At 46.0% G+C, this 19,633-nt stretch overlaps 1 protein-coding gene across 1 annotated transcript in view; it reads left to right on the top strand.

Moving 5' to 3' along the window:
- LOC311114997 (protein phosphatase 1 regulatory inhibitor subunit 16B-like) overlaps positions 1-7,731 on the top strand; it is a gene marked incomplete at its 5' end in the record, with an annotated part of 49,481 nt that extends 41,750 nt beyond the window's left edge. The window contains one exon of the mRNA XM_084190220.1: positions 3,525-7,731. Within this exon, the coding sequence (XP_084046346.1) occupies positions 3,525-4,007 (483 nt within the window). The 3' untranslated portion in view covers positions 4,008-7,731. The remainder of the gene's footprint in view (positions 1-3,524) is intronic.
- Positions 7,732-19,633: the final 11,902 nt, after the last annotated feature.

Genomic DNA, 19,633 nt, shown 5'->3' with positions numbered 1-19,633 from the left:
TAGCGGAAAGCCTTCCCAGAAGAGTGGAGGCTGTTATAGCAGCAAAGGGGGGACCAACTCCATATTAATGCCTATGATTTTGGAATGAGATGTTCGACGAGCAGGTGTCCACATACTTTTGGTCATTCTACATTTACATTTTAGTCATTTAGCAGACGCTCTTATCCAGAGCGACTTACAGTTAGAGTGCATACATTTTCATACTGGCCCCCCCGTGGGAATCGAACCCAAAACCCAGGCGTTGCAAACGCCATGCTACACGGGACTACATGTAATGTATGTGCCACAAGAACAAATCAGGAGGACAATAGGAACATAGGGATGGACTCACTCATTTGGGAACGGACTATAGTGAAAGTGATAAGTGAAATATAACTAATTGTGAAAAATAATAATGGACATTGAAATGATAGAGTTGTGTAATAACATTATGTGCAAAGCTCAGGGACCTTGGACATTAAGGGGATGTGTAACACTGAGTATAGGAGGGACAGCTACAGTGGGGGAAAAAAGTATTTAGTCAGCCACCAATTGTGCAAGTTCTCCCACTTAAAAAGATGAGAGAGGCCTGTAATTTTCATCATAGGTACACGTCAAAATCACATTGTAGGATTTTTAATGAATTTATTTGCAAATTATGGTGGAAAATAAGTATTTGGTCAATAACAAAAGTTTCTCAATACTTTGTTATATACCCTTTGTTGGCAATGACACAGGTCAAACGTTTTCTGTAAGTCTTCACAAGGTTTTCACACACTGTTGCTGGTATTTTGGCCCATTCCTCCATGCAGATCTCCTCTAGAGCAGTGATGTTTTGGGGCTGTCGCTGGGCAACACAGACTTTCAACTCCCTCCAAAGATTTTCTATGGGGTTGAGATCTGGAGACTGGCTAGGCCACTCCAGGACCTTGAATTGCTTCTTACGAAGCCACTCCTTCGTTGCCCGGGCGGTGTGTTTGGGATCATTGTCATGCTGAAAGACCCAGCCACGTTTCATCTTCAATGCCCTTGCTGATGGAAGGAGGTTTTCACTCAAAATCTCACGATACATGGCCCCATTCATTCTTTCCTTTACACGGATCAGTCGTCCTGGTCCCTTTGCAGAAAAACAGCCCCAAAGCATGATGTTTCCACCCCCATGATTCACAGTAGGTATGGTGTTCTTTGGATGCAACTCAGCATTCTTTGTCCTCCAAACACAACGAGTTTAGTTTTTACCAAAAAGTTATATTTTGGTTTCATCTGACCATATGACATTCTCCCAATCCTCTTCTGGATCATCCAAATGGACTCTAGCAAACTTCAGACGGGCCTGGACATGTACTGGCTTAAGCAGGGGAACACGTCTGGCACTGCAGGATTTGAGTCCCTGGCGGCGTAGTGTGTTACTTGATGGTAGGCTTTGTTACTTTGGTCCCAGCTCTCTGCAGGTCATTCACTAGGTCCCTCCGTGTGGTTCTGGGATTTTTTCTCACCGTTCTTGTGATCATTTTGACCCCACGGGGTGAGATCTTGCGTGGAGCCCCAGATCGAGGGAGATTATCAGTGGTCTTGTATGTCTTCCATTTCCTAATAATTGCTCCCACAGTTGATTTCTTCAAACCAAGCTGCTTACCTATTGCAGATTCAGTCTTCCCAGCCTGGTGCAGGTCTACATTTTTGTTTCTGGTGTCCTTTGACAGCTCTTTGGTCTTGGCCATAGTGGAGTTTGGAGTGTGACTGTTTGAGGTTGTGGACAGGTGTCTTTTATACTGATAACAAGTTCAAACAGGTGCCATTAATACAGGTAACGAGTGGAGGACAGAGGAGCCTCTTAAAGAAGGTCTGTGAGAGCCAGAAATCTTGCTTGTTTGTAGGTGACAAAATACTTATTTTCCACCATAATTTGCAAATAAATTCATAAAAAATCCTACAATGTGATTTTCTGGAGAAAAAAATTCTCAATTTGTCTGTCATAGTTGATGAAAATTACAGGCCTCTCTCATCTTTTTAAGTGGGAGAACTTGCACAATTGGTGGCTGACTAAATACTTTTTTCCCCACTGTATGTAATGTGGAAGGGAGGGCTCAGAGTCCTTAAACTGTCATTCTTGTTTAGTTTTTTCATGAATGTGTATGTTTGATGTTGTGTCTAGCCTACGCCATGTCTCTCTCCGTATTGCAGTGCATTTTCTTCTACGTAAAGCAATTATCTGTGAAAATCATACAATAAAGAAATAAACCACCAGCCTCTAGTCTAGTTAGTCAACTTGTCTTCTGTTTAGTTTGTGAAGGAAATCATATTAAAGGTCTGTAATAGTAATTGGTAACAGCAGTTAGTAACAGTTGATAACAGCAGTTAGTAACAGTTGATAACAGCAGTTAGTAACAGTTGATAACAGCAGTTAGTAACAGTTGATAACAGCAGTTAGTAACAGTTGATAACAGCAGTGAGGTAACAGTTGATAACAGCAGTTAGAAACGTTAGTAACAGTAGTTAGTAACAGTTGATAACAGCAGTTAGTAACAGTTGATAACAGCAGTGAGTAACAGTTGATAACAGCAGTTAGTAACAGTTGATAACAGCAGTTAGTAACAGTTGATAACAGCAGTTAGTAACAGTTGATAACAGCAGTTAGTAACAGTTGATAACAGCAGTGAGTAACAGTTGATAACAGCAGTTAGAAACGTTAGTAACAGTAGTTAGTAACAGTTGATAACAGCAGTTAGTAACAGTTGATAACAGCAGTGAGTAACAGTTGATAACAGCAGTTAGTAACAGTTGATAACAGCAGTTAGTAACAGTTGATAACAGCAGTTAGTAACAGTTGATAACAGCAGTGAGTAACAGTTGATAACAGCAGTTAGTAACAGTTGATAACAGTAGTTAATAACAGTTGATAACAGCAGTTAGTAACAGTTAGTAACAGTAATCTTAATGTCCTCTGTCTCCCAGTTAGGAACATTTAGTAACAGTAATCTTAATGTCCTCTGTCTTCCAGTTAGTAACAGTAATCTTAATGTCCTCTGTCTTCCAGTTAGTAACAGTAATCTTAATGTCCTCTGTCTTCCAGTTAGTAACAGTAATCTTAATGTCCTCTGTCTTCCAGTTAGTAACAGTAATCTTAATGTCCTCTGTCTTCCAGTTAGTAACAGTAATCTTAATGTCCTCTGTCTTCCAGTTAGTAACAGTAATCTTAATGTCCTCTGTCTTCCAGTTAGTAACAATAATCTTAATGTCCTCTGTCTTCCAGTTAGTAACAGTAATCTTAATGTCCTCTGTTTCCCAGTTAGGAACAGTTAGTAACAGTAATCTTAATGTCCTCTGTTTCCCAGTTAGGAACATTTAGTAACAGTAATCTTAATGTCCTCTGTCTCCCAGTTAGTAACAGTAATCTTAATGTCCTCTGTTTCCCAGTTAGGAACATTTAGTAACAGTAATCTTAATGTCCTCTGTCTCCCAGTTAGTAACAGTAATCTTAATGTCATCTGTCTCCCAGTTAGGAACATTTAGTAACAGTAATCTTAATGTCCTCTGTCTCCCAGGTGATTCCAGTGAAGCCAGTAGTGGAGAGGCCCAAACTACAGAAGAACCTGAAAGATGCACCAAGCGGCATCATCAAACAAAATGGCATCATCTCCACGACTACGTCCACGCCCACTCCCAGTCAGCTGCCGCCAACCAATGGCGAGCCTCCATCTCCTGACACGAAGAGCGCATCAGCCGATCAGCTCCCAGAGGACGACTCCTCCTTGCCAAGGGAGCGCGCTCAGACCCTGTCGGAACTGAAAAAGCAGAGGTCGGCCGCCAAGCTGCTCAATCACCCACTCCTCAACGGTCACCTAGGAAACGGCTCCACAGAATCCACCGAACCCCAGAGCCCTGTGGATTCCCGCATGCCCCTCGTCTCGTCCAATGGCAGTGCAGTATACTACACCCCGGCAAGCGGTGATCCGCCCATGCTCAAACTCAAACAGCCAATAGATGACGAGGAACCAAAGGGGGGCAGCTGCTGCTGTGTCTCCTAGGGAGGAGGTGGAGGTCACCCCAAGACACTGATCTATGGTCAGGCTGACTGTGTTCTCCGCCAATGGTTTGGGGAGGGAAAGCTGATCCTAGATCTGTGCCTAAGGGCAACTTCTTCCCGGATAGAGCGCGTCAGAGCACGATGGTCTTGTGACTGTGGAGCAGGAAGCAGGAAGAGATTGCACAGAGGGAGACCAAAAGGCAGAGCCATGGTCCTAGAAGGCAATTGGAGTGGAGCTGGTCCAGCCAGGTGATTGGTTCCTGCCTACTCCCTCCTTTCCTTCCCCACTGTTTAACACTCCAGGCCAGACCAGGATGGAGAATACCCTTACTCCGGAAAATGACCGTCCTGATAGGACGCGAGGAATCGAGGAGAGATGAGTTGGGGAAGAGCCACTGTGATAGCTTGTAGTTGGTGGAGAGGGCAAGGAGGTGGTGGATACTGATCTGCTTATGGAATGGGTGGCTGAGATGAGACCATAAGAGTATGCAGGATACCCTTTCTCCGGAGAACGGGCAAGCAAGCCACTGTGATAGATTGTGGTTGATGCAGAGGGCAAGGAGGTTGAATGATACGGCCCCTAGCCCCTAAGAGAAGTATTGTGCCCTATAAAGGAATAGATGGCCAGGCAGCGTGCTCTCCCATGTTAACCCTATCTGGTGTCTTACAACTTTTGACTGAATCACTGTTTTCAAACCACATTCCTCCGTGTATCCACTGTTTCTGAAAGTATGTGAGGGGGAAAAAACATTGCAGAAAGATCCACTCCACCATATCAGAATACTCTCTCAGTATTATTACTGTACCTGTGTTGGTCCACAGAGTAGCATAAGGAAGGGGGAAGGGTCATCTTTCCTAAGAAGTATTCTTGTACAAATGCTGACTATTTTAGCAAAGGGAAGGAATGGTTTATACCATAACAGAACAGTATTACTGACTGTCTACCATCTATCTGTTCCTGTGAAGGATGATAGGAGCACTGCACTAGAGACATTTGAAACAATGCACATTAAACTCTGTCTTCTCTTGCTAACTGTTCATATCCAAACTGTCAGTGATCAAGGTGGTAGAAAGGTATTTCATATGCCCATGTCTTTTTGCTATCATTATTTGTTGGTAATTTAAGCAAAAAAATTTGTTTAAAAAATCTGTACAGTTTGTAGCTGTTTATTTATGAAGATGTAATGTTATGTATGAAGGCTGTGGTTATACAGTGTATTTATTCTATTGATCTATCTATGGAGAGTGAATGCATTAGAATGAGCTGGTACAGTTACAGTATGTCTTCCTTTCCCTGTGAAGCACTGATCCCAAATCTGGTTGTGCCGTCTTGCCGACTTCATTGGTGTCACTGGGACCGGGCTAGAAGCACCTTCTAGAACGGATATGTTCCCGTGGAGTTAACATGATGAGGTTATTATCCAGTCGTCTGTAGCTTGTGTTTAGCCGGGCCCTACATCTGTTTGTCCTCGACCATGGGGGTTGGCAAGACGGCACAAACAGATCTGGGATCAGGCTAGCTTGTTTAAGGGTGCACCAACATACTATTGGAATATCTTATTTGTATTTGACCTGGTCAATGCAACACACACAGTAGATAGAGTGTTGTCTAGGGAACTGAAGTGTGTGTACATTGTGTTTTTGAAGGACCATTGTATGGTATTTTCCCAGACACTGTAGCTGTCTCTAACACAAGTGTTCATTTATATGAAATAAAATACTGTAATGTATGAAGTATGATATTGATTCACCCAGGCTCAGCCAGTGCTTGAAAACTAAGAGACTTAAACCCAGTACACTATAACAATGACACTGGCAAAAGTCAACTCTTATCACCACTAACTCAGACAATGTGTGGTATTGTAGTGTACACACATTACAATATGTAGACTACTACATATACTTTTCTAGAATGTGTGTCTGTGTTCCAAGTTCCAACCCTGGAAGTAAAGCACTGGCCTTCTGAACAATGCTGAACACCTCCAGAATGGGAAAGAACCGGTAGCCTGGGTGACGACGGTCTGTTCCTGCTCTTGTCAACTCCTAATTGTCATGATAGACAATGAGTGACAATAAGGTAGAAATCAGGCTAAAGAAGCAGCTGGTATAGGGGGAAGTAGTTCAGGAGGCTGGTTCAACTCATATTGTTCTTTAACCTGTGGCTACATTATAGAGGAAGGGCCTACATTAGTGTCAGACAACTGCTACCCTCCAGTCTGCAGTAGTAGTAGTAGTAGTAGTAGTAGTAGTAGTAGTAGTAGTAGTAGTAGTAACAGTAGTAGTAGTAGTAGTAGTAGTAGTAGTAGTAGTAGTAGTAGTAGTAGTAGTAGTAGTAGTAGTAGTAGTAGTAACAGTAGTAGTAGTAGTAGTAGTAGTAACAGTACCACAAACCGCTCACCTCTCCTCTCCCGACTGCGTCCCTAAGGGTGCTAAATAGTCTTCCAGAGAAGAAGGGACATGGACTGGGTACGGGGGGACAGGGAAAGGTTTTAACCCAGAGACTGTATCAGGGCCAGACCTTGGGGAGGAAGTCTGGTGTGCGAGACTAGTGTTGTTCCCACAATATCGCTGTTATCTTCTGTACCCACCGCCATCCCCCCCTGCCCTGTCCTGCCCTGCCCTGCCTGTGTATAGTGTCAACAACATTTAGATGTATAGTCAATTATTATGTAAATATGTTTTGGTCAACTGTCCAAGAATTGCATTAGTTGTCAATGTTATTGGTATTGTTGTACTCCAGTTATTCATATTATATGGTCACAAAGCCAAAACCTTTATCAGATATCCTTTAAATATGAACTATGTCAGAAGGCTAAGCAGAAGGTTGTTTTACTAGTGGTCATTGTATGTACAGTTCAGTGAAAAAGGCTTTCCCTTCCTAATCTTCTCTACTTTTGGTTATTTTCTATACTTAATGTTATCAGATCTTCAACCAAAGCCTAATATTAGATAAAGGGAACCTGAGTGAACAAATAACACAACTATTACATATTTATTTAATAAACAAAGTTATGCAACACCCAATGCCCCTGTGTGGAAAAAGTAATTGCCCCCTTACACTCAATAACTGGTTGTGCCACCTTTAGCTGCAATGACTACAACCAAATGCTTCCTGTAATTATTGATCAGTCTTACATGCAAAGCTGCTTTAATTCAGTGACATTTGTGGGTTTTCAAGCATGAAATGCTCGTTTCAAGTCCTGCCACAACATCTCAATTGGGATTAGGTCTGGACTTTGACTAGGCCATTCCAACCTTCAAATGTGTTGCTCTTTAGCCATTTTCATGTAGACTAAGCTTCAGCTCACAGACAGATGGCCTGACATTCTCCTTTTGAATTGTCTGATATAGAGCAGAATTCATGGTTCCTTCTATTAAGGCAAGTCGTCCAGGTCCTGAGGCAGCAAAGCATCCCCAAACCACCACACTACCACCACCAAGCACAATTGGCCCAGCGTCATCCGGGTTTGGCCGGTGTAGGCTGTCATTGTAAATAAGAATTTGTTCTTAACTGACTTGCCTAGTTAAATAAAGGTTAAAAAAATATTTAAAAAATGCTTGACCATTGGTATGAGGTTCTTACTGTGGAATGCAGTGTTTCATTTTCGCCAGGCATAATGGGACCCATGTCCAAAAAGTTAACTCAAGTTTGCCAAAAAGATCATCATCAAGACTCTTGGAAGAATGTTCTATGGACAGATGATTCAAAAGTATAACTTTTTGGATGACATGGGTCCCATTGTTAATTAAATAAATAAAATAAGTATATATATATATATATATATATATATATATATATATATATATATATATATATTTTTTTTTTTTTTACTCAGGTTCCCTTTATCTAATATTAGGGTTTGGTTGAAGATCTGATAACATTCAGTATAAAAAATATGCAAAATCAGAAAGGGGGCAAACACTTTTTCACTGCCCTGTACGTCTAAGTATGAATTCCTTTGGGGTGCAAATGTTTGAAATCTGTAATATATTATGTGACCAGTGGACCCAAATTTACAAACATACCCCTTCGACTGTTCTTTCCTATTGTTGCAGCCAATACTTGTCTATCAGATGTGCTGAAAATGAATCTGTCTTTACTCTGATGGTTGATCAGAGTTTGTGTTAGAAAGATTTGTTGTTAATAAGGAAAACTATTAAAACTACTGATTTTGTAATTACTGGAAAATACTGATAGTTGCATTAACATATTTTGAATAAATTGTATATTTTGAGCATTTTGTTGTCTTCAATGTATATCTAAAATCATACCTGTTGCATTGTCAATCTATATAGTTATCCCCCCCAGTTGTCCTCTCCTCTATGGCCTTGGTGTGTCTATGCAGAGAGAAAGACGGGCGATATGGCAACGGCCCTCTGCCCTCCGTTAAGCAGCTGTCAGGCTCTTGGTGTTGGAGGAGGCCCTCTGCTCCTCTCAGAAGAAATACTCATTCACTGGCTGTGCTGTGGGATTGCTAGGGTCCCACACTATAGAAATACTCATTCACTGGCTGTGCTGTGGGATTGCTAGGGTCCCACACTATAGGCTGCATGCACACTGCCAGTATCCGTCACAGCCATAACTCTCATCGCATGGAGAGAGAGACTACTTCACTTGCTTTGGCAATTTTAACTTATGTTTCCCATGTCAATAAAGCCCTTGAATAGAGAGAGAGAGAGAGAGAGAGAGAGAGAGAGCGATCCACATTTGGACTCTTCACAGCTTATACTTGCAGTCTCAAAGCAATTTGTGGCTATGAGACTTGAATACACTGTAGTACCGTAATACAGTGAAACAAATCCTAATAGAGCCGTGTAAACAGACGTTCAGCATGTTACCTTTCTCAGCCAAATATTTGTCTTATGAATGTAGGGCACCATGCAGACACACAGATGGAAATATAGAGACACTCACAGCCATATAGACAGAGCAGAGGGACAATGGACCTAAATCACATGATACAGGTTCTGCATTAACCTAATCTCTTTGGGCTCTACTGTGTTCCATTCAAACCCCAGTCCCTCAGTCCCCTCTGCTCCTCTCAGGACTAGGAGTTCTCCCATAGAAGGAGGATGAGTTCCAGTTCTAAACATTCTAATTCTATTTGAGAGATCTAAGAGTTCTATTCCATTTATAGTTCCACCCTGCTAATTCAGGGTACGGTGGCCTAGTGGGGTCAGAACCTCTCTCTGCTTTGTTCCCAGGATTCAGTGTGGGTGTCACGGTTTCGGCCGAGACTGCTCCTCCTCCTGGTTCGGGCAGGCTTCGGCGGTCGTCGTCCCCGGAGTACTAGCTGCCACCGATCTATGTTTCATGTTCGTTTGGTTTTGTCTGGATGTTGTACACCTGTGTCTTGTTAGTCCTCGTTAGTGTCCTATTTAGTTCTCGTTGTGTGTGCTTATCGTTGTGTGTGATTGCGCTTCTGTTTCGTGTTTGGAGCTACATTTTCCCTCCAGTGTTTCGGAGAGGGTTGTTTGCACATGTTTGTGCGTCATTTGTTTGGTCGCCTGTGTGCGTCGTGTATTTTGCCTTCGGGCTTATTGTGCTTCTGTTATATATATAATATATATATTGCACTAAAGCCTTTGGACTGAGCCTCTGCGTCCTGCGCATGATTCCTACACCACACCCACCTTCAGCACGCCTTGACAGAATCACACACCTTAATGGAATCAGCAGGATCGGCAGTGACGCCTGTGTCGCTCGAGGAGCATCTCCGTGGGCAAGAGGACCAGATCCGACAACTGGAGACCGCTCTACAGGAGGTAATCAACATCATGCACCGATGGGAGGCCAGCAGGGTACCCACACCTCCACCTACCCTGTCCATCCCATCGGTCGGTCCACCAGTCCCAGGTTCGGAACCCAGGGGGATTCGGCTCTCGCTCCCGAGGGCGTATGACGGAACAGCTGCCGGGTGTCAGGGGTTCCTCCTGCAGGTGGAGCTCTACCTGACCACTGTACACCCGGTGCCCTTGGGATACGAGAGCGTTTCCGCCCTCATCTCCTGCCTCACGGGCAAGGCGTTGGAGTGGGCTAACGCCGAGTGGAGGAAGATGGACGCCAACACCATCACCTACGCCGAGTTCTCCCGCCGCTTCAAGGCCGTGTTCGACCATCCACCTGAGGGCAAAGCGGCGGGGGAGCGTCTAGTCCATTTGAGACAGGGGAGGAGGAGCGCTCAGGTGTTCGCTCTAGATTACCGGACTCTAGCGGCGGATGCAGGGTGGAATGAACGGGCTCTCATCGACCATTTTCGATGTAGCCTACGAGAGGACGTTCAACGTGAGTTGGCCTGCAGGGATACCCATCTTACCTTCGACCAGTTGGTCGATATGTCCATCCGTCTGGACACCCTGCTGGCCACCCGTGGACGTCCCGAGGGGAGTCCGTCCATTCCGCCCTCCGGCACCTCCGAGCCGAGCCCTATGGAGCTCGGGGGTGCCGGCGCTAGAGAACGGAGTAGGAAGAGCCCGAGGGGGCCTGTCTCCTGCACCAAGTGCGGTCGTGGAGGGCACACTACGGCCAGGTGCTGGGGAGGGTTCTCCGGGAGTAACGACAACAGGCCACGCACTGGGGGGGCCTCCCAGGTGAGTAGACGTCCCACTTACCCAGAGCTTTCTGTTGCACACTTTTGTATACCTGTTTGTTTTCCACAGGTTGCACCTCATTCCCAGCATAAGGCGCTAGTAGATTCAGGCGCAGCTGGGAATTTTGTTGATCGTAAGTTTTGTTTTGAGTTAGGGATCCCTCTCCTACCTGTTGACAAACCTTTTCCTGTTCATGCCTTAGACAGCCGCCCGTTGGGGTCGGGGTTGATCAGGGAGATCACAGCGCCACTTCGGATGTGTGCGCAGGGGGGTCATGAGGAGACTATACAGTTGTATCTGATCGACTCTCGTGCGTACCCAGTGGTGCTGGGGATTCCCTGGTTAAGCACCCATAACCCTGCTATTTCGTGGCAACAGAGGGCTCTCGATGGGTGGTCTGCTCAGTGCGAGGGGCGATGTCTGGGTGTTTCCGTGGGGGCGACTTCGGTGGAAAGTCCAAACCAAGTGCCCGCACTGCACATTCCGCCTGAATATGGGGATTTAGCACTCGTGTTTAGCAAAACTAGGGCGACGCAGTTGCCTCCTCATAGACAGGGGGATTGTGCGATTGATCTCCAGGCAGGAGCAGCGCTCCCACGGAGCCATGTGTATCCTTTGTCTCAAGAGGAGAGAAAAGCTATGGAGACTTATATAGCCGAATCTTTGAGACAAGGATACATTCGGCCCTCCACTTCTCCCGCCTCCTCGAGCTTCTTTTTTGTGAAAAAGAAAGATGGAGGGTTGCGCCCGTGCATTGATTACCGTGGTCTCAATCAGATTACTGTGAAATACAGTTATCCACTCCCTCTGATTGCGACCATGACGGAGTCATTGCATGGAGCGCGGTTTTTCACAAAACTGGATCTCAGGAGCGCGTATAACTTGGTACGCATTAGGGAGGGTGACGAATGGAAGACAGCGTTTAGTACCACGTCAGGTCATTTCGAATATCTCGTCATGCCATATGGGTTGATGAATGCTCCATCAGTCTTCCAATCCTTCGTAGATAACGTTTTCCGGGATATGCAGGGACAAGGGGTGGTCGTGTACATTGATGACATTCTGGTGTACTCGTCTACCCGAGCCGAGCATATAACCCTGGTGCGTCGTGTATTGAGGAGGCTGTTGGAGCACGACCTATATGTCAAGGCAGAGAAATGTCTGTTTTTCCAAGAATCGGTCTCCTTTTTGGGTTATCGGTTGTCCGCGTCAGGGGTGAGAATGGAGGTGGATCGTGTGTCCGCTGTGCGTAATTGGCAAACCCCAACTACTGTAAAAGAGGTGCAGCAGTTTTTGGGCTTTGCGAATTACTACCGGAGGTTTATCCGGGGTTTTGGACAGGTGGCAGCTCCCATCACGTCCCTTCTGAAGGGGGGTCCGGTGCGCCTGCAGTGGTCAGCCGATGCGGACAGGGCCTTTAGGAGACTGAAGGACCTGTTTACGTCGGCTCCGGTGCTAGCGCATCCGGATCCCGCATTACCCTTTCAGGTCGAGGTAGACGCGTCTGAGGCTGGTATAGGGGCCGTTCTCTCTCAACGGTCCGGCACGCCACCTAAACTCCGCCCCTGTGCCTTTTACTCTAAGAAGCTCAGCCCGGCGGAGCGTAACTATGACGTTGGGGACAGGGAGCTGTTAGCTGTAGTTCAAGCCCTTAAGGTGTGGAGGCATTGGCTTGAGGGGGCTCAACACCCTTTCCTCATTTTGACTGACAATCGGAACCTGGAGTACATCCGGGCAGCGAGGAGACTGAACCCTCGCCAGGCTCGATGGAGTATGTTTCTCACCAGGTTCGTATTTAAAATCACGTACATCCCTGGGTCTCAGAATGGTAAGGCAGATGCGCTGTCCCGGCGGTATGACACGGAGGAGAGGTCCGTTGAGCCCACTCCCATACTACCGGAGTCTTGCCTAGTGGCACCGGTGGTGTGGGAGGTCGATGCCGAAATCGAGCGAGCGTTGCGTACCGACCCCAGCCCTCCACAGTGTCCTGAGGGTCGGAAGTACGTTCCGCGCGAGATTCGGGATCGACTCATTTACTGGGCTCACACGTCACCCTCCTCTGGACATCCGGGTATCGGCCGGACGGTGCATTGCCTTAGCACTAAATACTGGTGGCCCACTTTGGCTAGGGATGTGAGGGTTTATGTCTCCTCCTGCTCGGTGTGTGCCCAGTGTAAGGCGCCCCGACATCTGCCCAGGGGTAAGTTACAACCCCTGCCCGTTCCACAATGACCATGGTCCCACCTCTCGGTGGATTTTGTGACAGACCTTCCCCTCTCTCAGGGGAATACCACCATCCTGGTCGTTGTGGACCGGTTCTCTAAGGCCTGTCGTCTTCTCCCTATGTCGGGTCTTCCTACTGCCCTACAGACCGCTGAGGCCCTATTTACCCATGTCTTCCGGCATTACGGGGTACCCGAGGATATAGTGTCTGATCGAGGTCCCCAGTTTACCTCTCGTGTTTGGAGAGCGTTCATGGAGCGTTTGGGGGTCTCGGTTAGCCTTACCTCAGGGTACCACCCGGAGAGTAACGGGCAGGTAGAACGTGTCAACCAGGATGTGGGTAGGTTCCTGAGGTCGTATTGCCAGGACCGGCCGGAGGAGTGGGCACGGTACATTCCCTGGGCCGAGATGGCCCAGAACTCTCTCCGCCACTCCTCTACTAACCTAACCCCCTTCCAATGTGTGTTAGGTTACCAGCCGGTTCTGGCACCTTGGCAGCAGAGCCAGATCGAGGCCCCTGCGGTGGATGATTGGATGAGGCGCTCGGAAGAGACGTGGAACGCTGCCCACGTCCACCTGCAGCGGGCCGTCCTTCGTCACAAGGCGAGCGCCGATCTCCACCGCAGTGAGGGGCCGGTGTACGCACCCGGAGATCGAGTCTGGCTCTCTACCAGAAACCTACCCCTCCGCCTGCCCTGCCGGAAGCTGGGTCGGCGGTTTGTGGGGCCCTTTAAAGTCCTGAGAAGATTGAACGAGGTGTGTTATAGATTACATCTACCTGTTGAGTATAAGAATATTAACCCCTCGTTCCATGTGTCTCTTCTCAGGCCGGTGGTAGCTGGTCCACTCCAGGACAATGAGATAGGGGAGACTCCTCCGCCCCCACTGGACATCGAGGGGGCTCCGGCGTACACCGTTCGGTCCATCTTGGACTCTAGACGCCGGATGGGGGGTCTCCAGTATCTCGTGGAGTGGGAGGGGTACGGTCCGGAGGAGCGGTGCTGGGTGCCGCGGAGGGACATCCTAGACCCATCTCTCCTGTCGGAGTTCCACCGGGACCATCCCGCGCGCCCTGCTCCGCGTCCTCCTGGTCGTCCCCGAGGCCGGGGTCGGCGCACGGCTGGAGCCGCGCGTCAAGGGGGGGGTACTGTCACGGTTTCGGCCGAGACTGCTCCTCCTCCTGGTTCGGGCAGGCTTCGGCGGTCGTCGTCCCCGGAGTACTAGCTGCCACCGATCTATGTTTCATGTTCGTTTGGTTTTGTCTGGATGTTGTACACCTGTGTCTTGTTAGTCCTCGTTAGTGTCCTATTTAGTTCTCGTTGTGTGTGCTTATCGTTGTGTGTGATTGCGCTTCTGTTTCGTGTTTGGAGCTACATTTTCCCTCCAGTGTTTCGGAGAGGGTTGTTTGCACATGTTTGTGCGTCATTTGTTTGGTCGCCTGTGTGCGTCGTGTATTTTGCCTTCGGGCTTATTGTGCTTCTGTTATATATATATAATATATATATTGCACTAAAGCCTTTGGACTGAGCCTCTGCGTCCTGCGCATGATTCCTACACCACACCCACCTTCAGCACGCCTTGACAGAGGGGCACCGTTATGCCACATAACCCGGGTTAGCAGGATATGCACTTTAACAGTTCCCACATTTTTAGGACTGATTCAGAATCTCTTTACTGCTCTGAGAGATTATGGATGAGTAATGATGTTGGTGTACATGTGTTTACCATATTCTACTGAACATAAATGTATAGAGGATGAAGCTGCAAGCAAATGATATAATACCATTTTGAGAGAAAAAAATAATTTGGAAAACTGGTGCTCTGGTAATAAAAACAACTGTAAACTGTAATAAAGATAGGAACTGTTTGAACTCAGAGACTGGAATGAAGAATCCAATTCCCTGATGTATATTGTAAATTAGTATATACACTCACCGGACAGTTTATTAGGTACACCACGTTCACGAAAATGGATCGCTCCTACAGACAGTGAGCCACGTGGCCGTGGCTTGCTATATAAAACAGGCAGACAGGCATCGAGGCATTCAGTTACTGTTCGGTTGAAAGTTAGAATGGGCAAAACGAGTGACCTAAGCGACATTGAGCGCGGCATGAGCGTCAGTGCCAGGCGCACCGGATCCAGTATCTCAGAAATGGCCGGCCTCCTGGGCTTTTCACGCATGACAGTGTCTAAGGTTTACCGAGAATGGTGCGACAAACAAAAAACATCCAGTCAGCGGCGGTTCTGTGGCCGAAAACCGCTCATTGATGAGAGATGTCGAAGGAGAATAGCAAGAATCATGCAAGCTAACAGGCGGGCCACAAACAGACAAATAACAGCGCAGTACAACAGTGGTATACAGGACGACATCTCGGAACACACAACTCGTCGATCCTTGTCACGGATGGGCTATTGCAGCACACCACCACATCAGGTTCCACTCCTATCAGCTAAAAACAAGAAGAAGCGGCTCCACTTTCCGCGCTATCACCAACACTGGAAAATTGATGAGTGGAAAAACATTGCCTGGAACATGACAGCGAGTGGCCTGCGCAGTCCTCAGACCTCAACCCAATAGAGCATCTTTGGGATGAGATGGAACAGGCTGTTCGCAGCATGAATGTACCGCCGTCCAATCTGCAGCAACTGCGTGACGCCATCGCGTCAGCATGGACCAACATCCCTGTGGAGATTTTCCGACACCTTCTAGAATGCCCCGAAGAATTCAGGCTGCTCTGGAGGCAAAGGGGAGGTCCGATCGGGTACTAGATGGATGGACCTAATAATCTGGCCGGTGAGTGTACATTTGTATATTTCTAAAGATCAGAAACAGCTGTTATCTACAGTCACAGTGAGAGCTGTCCAGGGCCCAAGCAGAGAATAAGGTGTCATTACAGACAGATAGACGTACCCTGTGTCTGTAACTAGAACCAGGAAGAGACTAATAAAAGAGCAAGCAGTGTCTGATGGGACGGGGAAATATTGTGTGTCCACTGTGTTCACACACTACTGCAGCTATCTGTCTACCGTACCAGATCTTCTGGTTTTTCCACTTGCCCCGTACAGCATGTCAACGAAGCAGAAACAGCAGGGGGTTTATGTTTGCTCTCTATCATCATGTCATGTTTTCCACAGACAGACAGGTATGTTCATTGCGGTGATTATGTGACACGTGGCAGCCAGACTGCATCTTGCTGAGCCTGTGCAGTGACAATAACCCACGGTCGTTGTTTGTGAGTTGTTTGCGGAATTCTGCATGTTGTGGGGATTGACTGACTGTGGCCTTTCACGTATTGGGTAACATCCTATTTTCATGCTCTATAACATAATTTAAAAAACAAGAAGTGGGACTATTAAATGTTGTTTCAGCATTAAGCTTTTACTTGCTCTATCCACTGAGTGTAAAAAATACCAGGAACACCTGCTCTTTCCATGACATAGACTGATCAGTTGAAAGCTATGATCCCTTATTGATGTCACCTGTTAAATCCACTTCAATCAGTGTCGATGAAGGGGATGAGACAGGTTAAAGAAGGATTTTTAAGCCTTGAGACAATTGAGACATAGATGATGTACCATTCAGAGGGTGAATGGGCAAGACAAAATATTTAAGTGCCTTTGAACAGGGTATGGTAGTAGTTGCCAGGCGCACCGGTTTGAGTGTGTCAAGAACTGCAACGTTGCTGGGTTTTTCACGATCAACAGTTTCCCGTGTGTATCAAGAATGGTCCACCACCCAAAGGACATCCAGCCAACTTGACACAACTATGGGAAGTATTGGAGTCAACATGGGCCAGCATCCCTGTGGAATTTTTTTGACACCTGCCCCTTACTAATTAAGGCTGTTCTGAGGAGGAGGAGGGGGGTGCAACTCAATATTAGGAAGGTGTTCCTAATGTTTTGTCCACTGTGTATACCATCATCAAATATTATGGAATCCTATATAATGCGTCCTATATCACTTCCTCTAAGAAAGAGGTCTACTACTGTGAAGAGACAGAATCATTAGATCATTTGCTTTGGTTCTGTCCATTTGTAGCTTGTTTTTGGACACAGGTCCAGGAATGGCTAAAGGATTGCAATATTTACCTGGAGCTAACCTTGCAGATAGCATTATTGGGTGATCTGAAAAGTCATAGTCAATCGATCAATAATATAATAATACTTTTAGCAAAAATGTTTATTTTTAATTCACAATCTGTAGAAGCAATGAGAATAGAAAGGTTCAGAACGTTTGTAAAACATCACAGTACGGTTGAAATATATATGGCAAATAGAAATCCTATATGGATGGTGTTAAGAGATAGATGGGAGGTATTGAATGGAGCTGAAGGATGGGACTAATAACAAAAAATAATAAATAAAGATATCTAATAATGTAAGCATACTGTGTCCATAATAAGTATAGGTTGTATGTTGGGAGCTTTTGGGAAAGAGCACAGTTAGAAAGATATGGCATATAGAAGCAAACCGGATGGACATCATGGAAATGATGGGGGAGGTTGAGAGTAGAAGAAGTTACATTTACATTTACATTTTAGTCATTTAGCAGACGCTCTTATCCAGAGCGACTTACAGTTAGTGAGTGCATACATTATTTTATTTTTCATACTGGCCCCCCGTGGGAATCGAACCCACAACCCTGGAGTTGCAAACGCCATGCTCTACCAACTGGGCTACATCCCTGCCGGCCATTCCCCTCCCCTACCCTGGACGACGCTGGGCCAATTGTGCGCCGCCCCATGGGTCTCCCGGTCGCGGCCGGCTACGACAGAGCCTGGATTCGAACCAGGATCTCTAGTAGCACAGCCTTAGACCACTGCGCCACTCAGGAGCAAAAAAATAAATTATATATATTATATACAGTGGGGAAAAAAAGTATTTAGTCAGCCACCAATTGTGCAAGTTCTCTCACTTAAAAAGATGAGAGGCCTGTAATTTTCATCATAGGTACACGTCAACTATGACAGACAAAATGAGAAAAAACATTCCAGAAAATCACATTGTAGGATTTTTAATGAATTTATTTGCAAATTATGGTGGAAAATAAGTATTTGGTCAATAACAAAAGTTTCTCAATACTTTGTTGGCAATGACACAGGTCAAACGTTTTCTGTAAGTCTTCACAAGGTTTTCACACACTGTTGCTGGTATTTTGGCCCATTCCTCCATGCAGATCTCCTCTAGAGCAGTGATGTTTTGGGGCTGTCGCTGGGCAACACAGACTTTCAACTCCCTCCAAAGATTTTCTATGGGGTTGAGATCTGGAGACTGGCTAGGCCACTCCAGGACCTTGAAATGCTTCTTACGAAGCCACTCCTTCGTTGCCCGGGCGGTGTGTTTGGGATCATTGTCATGCTAAAAGACCCAGCCACGTTTCATCTTCAATGCCCTTGCTGATGGAAGGAGGTTTTCACTCAAAATCTCACGATACATGGCCCCATTCATTCTTTCCTTTACACGGATCAGTCGTCCTGGTCCCTTTGCAGAAAAACAGCCCCAAAGCATGATGTTTCCACCCCCATGCTTCACAGTAGGTATGGTGTTCTTTGGATGCAACTCAGCATTCTTTGTCCTCCAAACACGACGAGTTGAGTTTTTACCAAAAAGTTCTATTTTGGTTTCATCTGACCATATGACATTCTCCCAATCCTCTTCTGGATCATCCAAATGCACTCTAGCAAACTTCAGACGGGCCTGGACATGTACTGGCTTAAGCAGGGGGACACGTCTGGCACTGCAGGATTTGAGTCCCTGGCGGCGTAGTGTGTTACTGATGGTAGGCTTTGTTACTTTGGTCCCAGCTCTCTGCAGGTCATTCACTAGGTGTGGTTCTGGGATTTTTGCTCACCGTTCTTGTGATCATTTTGACCCCACGGGGTGAGATCTTGCGTGGAGCCCCAGATCGAGGGAGATTATCAGTGGTCTTGTATGTCTTCCATTTCCTAATAATTGCTCCCACAGTTGATTTCTTCAAACCAAGCTGCTTACCTATTGCAGATTCAGTCTTCCCAGCCTGGTGCAGGTCTACAATTTTGTTTCTGGTGTCCTTTGACAGCTCTTTGGTCTTGGCCATAGTGGAGTTTGGAGTGTGACTGTTTGAGGTTGTGGTGTCTTTTATACTGATAACAAGTTCAAACAGGTGCCATTAATACAGGTAACGAGTGGAGGACAGAGGAGCCTCTTAAAGAAGAAGTTACAGGTCTGTGAGAGCCAGAAATCTTGCTTGTTTGTAGGTGACCAAATACTTATTTTCCACCATAATTTGCAAATAAATTCATTAAAAATCCTACAATGTGATTTTCTGGATTTTTTTCTCTCAATTTGTCTGTCATAGTTGACGTGTACCTATGATGAAAATTACAGGCCTCTCTCATCTTTTTAAGTGTGAGAACTTGCACAATTGGTGGCTGACTAAATTATTTTTTCCCCCACTGTATATATATAATAGAATTATTGTAAAATGAACTGTGTCCATAAGGTGTAGATAGTAAGTATAGACCGGAAGTAGAGGCCTGGGCATTGTTGTTCACTAAAGTAGGGAAAGGATGGCGGGGTTGAAAAGTAATAAAGGGGAGTATATATATAAAAAACATGGGGGATTGGAAGTGATGCAGACAATTACATTGATAGAAGATACAATCTATCTGCAATATTAAGCTGATCCACCCCCCCCCCCCCCCCCCCCCCCAAATAAAAATAAAATATAATAAATAAATAAAAGAAAGAGGTCTACTATAAAAATGTGTAGGTGAACACATCATATTTTCTATTTCAAAACACATCAAACAGATATACATTTCCCAGGTCAT

The sequence above is a fragment of the Coregonus lavaretus genome (assembly GCF_964263955.1).
Source record: "Coregonus lavaretus genome assembly, contig: HAP1_SCAFFOLD_3491, whole genome shotgun sequence".
In the NCBI taxonomy this organism is placed as follows: domain Eukaryota; kingdom Metazoa; phylum Chordata; class Actinopteri; order Salmoniformes; family Salmonidae; genus Coregonus; species Coregonus lavaretus.
The sequence above is the reverse complement of the archived record's forward strand: the minus strand, read 5'-3'. Positions and strand labels throughout refer to the sequence as shown.